Raw genomic sequence first — 6,188 nt, forward strand, 5'->3', positions numbered from 1 at the left:
TTCCTCTATATATAAATCATTATTCCTACTATTATTACCCTACTCTTTTTGACTTTAATACACAGATATGTCGGAAAATTATTGAACAAAAATATTTCCAACAACAACAGAAAAAGCATAAAATCTTCTTACTTTCATCATACTTTCTAATTTAAATTGATGTGTTGTAACATTTCAATGTGTCAAATTTTAACAAGTCCCGCCAGTCCCTAAACTCCCGTTTGGACTCTCCAGATTCAATTTCGAAGAAGTTTATCACAGTTCTAACTATTAAACACATAATTTTTATTTACAAATCCTACAAATATTTTCGAACCACAAGTATAATGAATGGTTGGAAGTCACTCACGGCTAGCTCAGTGTACTCGCTAGAACTTTCTGAATTTGACTCGAAAGACCCGGTTGGAAGGATTTCATGTTATCAAAAAAATAAAATAAATCAATGATTGGAAGTTCAATTTTATTTTTAATTTATTTCTGGGTGGGTGGGTGTACCTCTAAAATTAAGTAAACTTCCATTCCATATGTTGTGACGCTACTAGACTCTCTTACACTGTGCTTAAAGCTCGGAAAGAGAGAGAGAGAGAGAGTGATACTTCATACACTAAGTAAATAAAGATGGCAACAACAGATATTTCATAGAACTACTTCAAATTTTATTTGTTATCAGTATTTATGTAATATGTATATTGAAATTGTGGGGGTTCTTGAATATAATAATACCACAAGTAGCATGGGTGACATCTAGACACAAACTGTGATGGACCTGGACAGAAACTTGGAAGGAAGGAGGAGAAGTAGACTAGTCCATGGAATCTGTGATTAATGTAGGGATGTATGTTACTCTGTGTGAGATTTTTGGAGTTGTTCATTCTTTACTTCATGCATGCATGGGAGTTTTCTTTTTCCAGTCTCAACTCCTTGCCTGGCTCTAGAGAATCGCCCTCGGAACTCTAGCCTACTCTACTAGGCCATCATGACCTTGCCAGCTGTGGTAGGGTCACAATGGTCTTTTGGCTCATAGAGATGTTCTGTCGCATTAAATACATATCCCTTTAAAAGTAGCGGTAGCTGAGCACATTAAATGTAATTATAAGTGTCTCCGTCAAGGCATGTGATTTTATCATCTCATTGACTAGGTTTATAGGTAAGGCGAGCTCTAGCCTCTCATCCTTCAAACCAAAGGTCCTTCTAAATCCCAAGGAGAGAACTACAGACCCTCGAGATCATCCTACTTTGGTCTCATTCTGGTGCTGCATTTCTGAGTATTGTCCTTGAGCGCCTTTAGAAGGGCTATGCCTTTGAACTTGTAATGCTGTCATGGGAGTGGTGTCCACGTGAAAGCCACGTGGACCAGTGGGATCCATCCCCTACAGAAATTTATTTTAACCTAAAGATGTCTTGTCCGTTCATGTTTCATGAAGTGAATGTAACTGGCTTCACTTCCCTCCTTGAGATGTTATTTACTGAATTTTTTCGAAATTACTTATGAAAAATACTCCTTTATTTACACAAACACAAAAAGAACAATCTCCAACTTTTTTTTCTCTCCTAATAAGCAGGAAAAATCCATGATATCTCTCCTATTTCTTTCTTTCAATTCAGCCTTTGTCGATAATTATTTATCAGATGTATATTATAAAAGTGAAAAAAGAGACTAACAATTATCTGAGTTGCACCCAAAAACATCAAGAGCGGTTGACTCAACTCAAAAATACCCCTCCACTCGAAAATATCCCTCCTCTCCAAATGGGAGGTTGATCATTTAAGCCCCGTTACAGGGCAATATTGTGGATGTATGCCTTTCCTTGAACTTTTCGAGTAAAAGAAAAGATAAGTAGAAATATTTCAGTGTCATGCCAAAATGTCATGGGAAGTTCGTATCCTCCCAAACATAGCAAACAAATTTCTGGATCTGTGTACATAACCCACATCCCTCTCAGATAACGTAGAAACAACAAAAAGGATCAGTCTCTCTCTCTCTCTCTCTCTCTTTTTGCTTTATTATTATTATTTTTAATATTTCAGACTCATCTTGATGTCTCTACATTGGACCAAGCATTTTTCAACACAACAAATTGAATATTTTTCAACTCCCATTTTGATGAGATGATCATTTCCCAAACACTGCTAATAACCAAAAACATTGTCCTACTCCTACAAAGTTTAAGAGGGGTGCACGCACAAATTGCCTGGATCCAGCAGGTTCATATAAGAGGCTAGCATTAAAGGCTCCAAAATGATCCAATTTGCCCCTAAATCTAATTGAAACCCTCAACCCTTTTTTTGTTCTCCAGAGCTGTAGAAGTATCCTAATGCCCTTAATCTCATGGTCTCCTGAATGAGCTTTCAAGACTCACCCTATCATTTGATCAACAGATCATTGGTTAAGGTCATGGACTTTTTAAAACACCTAAACACACCTTTCAGAGCCTTAAATATGCTGTGTAATGAATTATAAAAGCATATAACACAGAAAATACAATTGGCAGCATGAAGATTTTATGCATAACCAAGGCCATCTTGCCCAATACTAAAAGCACTTTTAAGGGTAGCTTTGTTTAAAACGGAGAAGTACTGTATTGCATGGCTTCTTTTACAAAACCTTGTGAATAGGAAGATGTATATATAACAATAAAGTGCTGGTGTGAAGGGGTAGCAGGTTTAAAAGTACAACTCTCTGCTCCCAATCTTTACATAAGACAGCAAAAGCTTATCTAATCTTCTAGTAGTATTTTAGAATCTTTGTAAGAGAACAAACGTACTGCATTTTCGTAGCTTATGTCTGCAAGTTCTTCCTTAGTCATCTCGAGCAAAGATGCAACATAGATCAGCACATTATGAATGTTAGCTGGATGATTAAGTGTTTCTTTTGGTAGTGTTAATGCATCTCTTGCAGCTTGGGACAGATTGTCCGAGGGACTGCCTTCATTTGAAGTTGAATTTTCACCTTGATCCTGATACCCTTTAGCATTGGAAGCATCTTCTTCAATCAGAAACAGAGAATCCAAATTATTTGTTTTTGGTAGCGCATCAGGTGCATCTGTTTCCAATAAAATCCTATCAGCGGGTACTGACTTTAACATTTTCTTTGCCTTGCTTTCTTTCATAGACATAAGAAATCCAGAGAAGGAGAAGTAAGCACCAAGGCTAGCCAATTCAGGAACCATCTCAGCAGAACCCAGGAAAGAATGCAGAATTATGCCAGCAGGGAAAGGTCCCATAGATTTCAGTATCTGAAGAAGATCACCGAAAGCACGCACACAATGAACGGATACTGGTCTTTTCAACTCTTTTGCAAGTTCAAGCTGTTGCCTGAAAACTTCAACTTGATCCGTAAAATCGATCTCCCTTCCCCTCGAACCTTTGTCCAAACCAATCTCTCCAACTGCAGCCGAAGGAGTAGCTGTAAAGAATTCCTTCAGTGTGTTAAACCAGCTGGGAGTCCTCTCAGTAACATACCAGGGATGGAGCCCAAAGCATGGGATTATGCTAGGATAATCGTCACTCATCTGCTTCACCAGATGCCAATCTTTCTCACAGATTCCATTAACAGCAAAACGAACTACGCCAGTATCAAGGGCTTTTCTAATTACTTGGGGAGCCATGCTAAAGATCCTTGGATCTTGGAGGTGACAGTGAGCATCAAAGAGTTTCACCATGGCTCCAGTACTGGTGCTTCTATATGGCTCTTCTCCTTCACCTTCTCAAGTATCAAACTTTTCTACTGCTGGATTGTGAAAATTCTTTAACCTGCACCCGCCCTACAATATTCCTTCAGTAAATCCACATTTTAACAACTGTGGTGGTGATTATTGGCAGTGGCAGCAGGTCAAAGTGACAACTGACAACAATATCGAGAGCAGGTACGTGGCAAAACTAGCAGGTGGAGGATGGGGCAAACATCATTGGCAGTGGCAGTGTAGGCAGGACGTCGCCTTAAAAGGTTTCACCCTTGAATCCTGTCAAAGGAGAGCAAGAAGCCTCTTGGTTTAACAAATATTAACCAGAACACAAATGATGGCAAAAGGGGACATTCATTATACGTATAAAATGTAGGAGTGTGTTAAAGAGTCATCTAGAAACAATGGGAATATGCATCACTAAGAGGTATCAAAATGAATCTAAAAAAAAAACTAAAGAAGAATAATGGTTAATATATGTCTTAAGGTAATAACATTATAAAAATAAGCTAAAACTACAAATAATATGTGATTCTCCACTGTTAGATTGAGCATAACAAATGAACAAGATTCAGCATGAGACCATTGCTTGACTAATATGCTATATATTTAGTAGTTGTTTGGACTACCAAACCGTGCATCGAACATGACACTATGACCCAGGAGTATGGCACCTTAGATACTATACAACAAATACTAATTAAGTGTTTGCATTAAATGTGATACTGCAAGTAGTTGTGGAACTGAATTTTTCATCCCATCTCAGCTCTCCTTAACAACCTTTATGGACAAGCACTGCCAGAAAATCTAGAACTATATATCAGAGAGGGCAGCAGCGTGAAAGCAGTGTTTAAATCCCTTTAAGACACTAGCAATCCCGAGATTTTAAAAGACCTAAATTGCTTGGTCAGAAATTATAGTTTGCGACCTACGAAACCTAGTTCAGCCTGACTTACTAAAAGGGTAAAGAGGAGTTCATGAATTGTACAACTTTTTTGGAGGACCGAAAACACACTGGGCAAGTCCATGAGTAAACGCTGCTTTCTTCTCCATGATGTGCAATCCTTTACAAACTTCCACTCATCCACCCAGCCAAGACAAACTCAAAATAAGAAGTGGATATAAGAGTACTCATTTGCAACTCTTACACATGAATCTCACTTAAAGCTTCCCAAGGGATGTTCACAACGATGCAACGGCAATACCCATCTAATAAGAATTCACCCCGAACAGGATTGTAAAGGGCTCTGTTTATAGTAGGACCACATATATGCTTCCACCTCCAACATTTTCTCCTTTAACCCACTTCTAAACAGAAAACACCAAATGCTAGAGAGCAAGAAACTAATTAGTTTGTGTAACAAAGTGAAAATTTGTTCACTTAATTTTCAAGCTGTGTTTTGAAGTATAGAATTGTTTTTTTTTTTTTTTTTTGGATAAATGAAATTCAAAATCTGAATTAGTAATATGGAATAGAGAAAAACTTAGTGATTTATAACTTAGTTTTCTGTTTTCACATTGCCAATCAGTGATCTAACACACCAATCTAACTAAGAATAACAATTAAACAGGACAGAAATATTTGTTTTGCCATACTCATGCATATTGAAAATAATCAAATTCAGATAACCAGAAATTGAATGCTTTTACCGGTAGATAGATCAATTTTCCGTTGAATACAGGAGCGCTAAGGCGGTGGAGTTATACACCTTAAAACAATAATGGTTGTGATGCAATTGAAGAAAGACAATAGGTAAAAGGAAACAATTGAGCATTCAATATAAGATAGTGTTTGGATTGGGAACTTGGGCTCTCCTTATCTACTCATCAGTCGGTTCAGAGGGCACTTCAACTTCTCGGCCAGCGCCGGCGGAGATTTCCCGGTGATGGAAGGCGAATGTGACGAATCCGGCAATGGATTTAGATCCAGCTCTCTCTTTACAAGTTGATCTTCCTTTCACCGAACTAGGGTTTGAAGACGATGGGTGGATATCCACGGACAGGGAACATGACGATGATAGTATGCTATGAGGATAAGTTTTTATTTTTATTTCGGAGAACTCATAAGTCAATACATTAAATTTTATTAAAATGTGGGACATGTTATATATATATATATATAATATTATAAAATTTGAATTTATTTTTTATTTTTATATTATGCAGGTCCCGATCTTATCAATTGATACCTACCAGAAAATAGAATAAAATTAACGGAGACCTTAAACACTTGTTTGTTTATCAAGAGGTGATTAGCCAATCATGTAATAACTTTTCCTTGTTTGGACTCAAACAATGGTTTGAACCTATTCAAAAGAGAAAGGAAACTGTCATCTAGGCTAATGTTGTTTGGATTCCCCAATTTGATCCCTTTGGTTTATTCATGGTGGGTTTGCAGCCAAAATTTTGAAATCTATGGCAGAAAAAATTGTTATTTCTTGGCCTATGGTTTGGGCAGTGATTGGTGTGTGTAGATTTATTAGATTTTAGTCATTTTTTTGCACT

General features: G+C 37.3%; 1 protein-coding gene across 1 annotated transcript; it reads right to left on the reverse strand.

Annotated features, from left to right (window-relative positions):
- Positions 1–2,500: 2,500 nt before the first annotated feature.
- LOC132306249 (uncharacterized) lies at positions 2,501–5,755 on the reverse strand. Its single transcript, XM_059803577.1, has 2 exons — positions 5,334–5,755; positions 2,501–3,962 (listed from the first exon to the last, which is right to left on the reverse strand). The coding sequence occupies exon 2, from the start codon at positions 3,660–3,662 to the stop codon at positions 2,718–2,720; it is 945 nt and encodes a 314-aa protein (XP_059659560.1). The 5' UTR covers positions 3,663–3,962; positions 5,334–5,755; the 3' UTR covers positions 2,501–2,717.
- Positions 5,756–6,188: the final 433 nt, after the last annotated feature.

Source organism: Cornus florida, unplaced genomic scaffold, assembly GCF_030987335.1.
Source record: "Cornus florida cultivar Cherokee Brave unplaced genomic scaffold, ASM3098733v1 CherokeeBrave_3.0.0_Hap2_Chr01, whole genome shotgun sequence".
NCBI classification, from domain to species: domain Eukaryota; kingdom Viridiplantae; phylum Streptophyta; class Magnoliopsida; order Cornales; family Cornaceae; genus Cornus; species Cornus florida.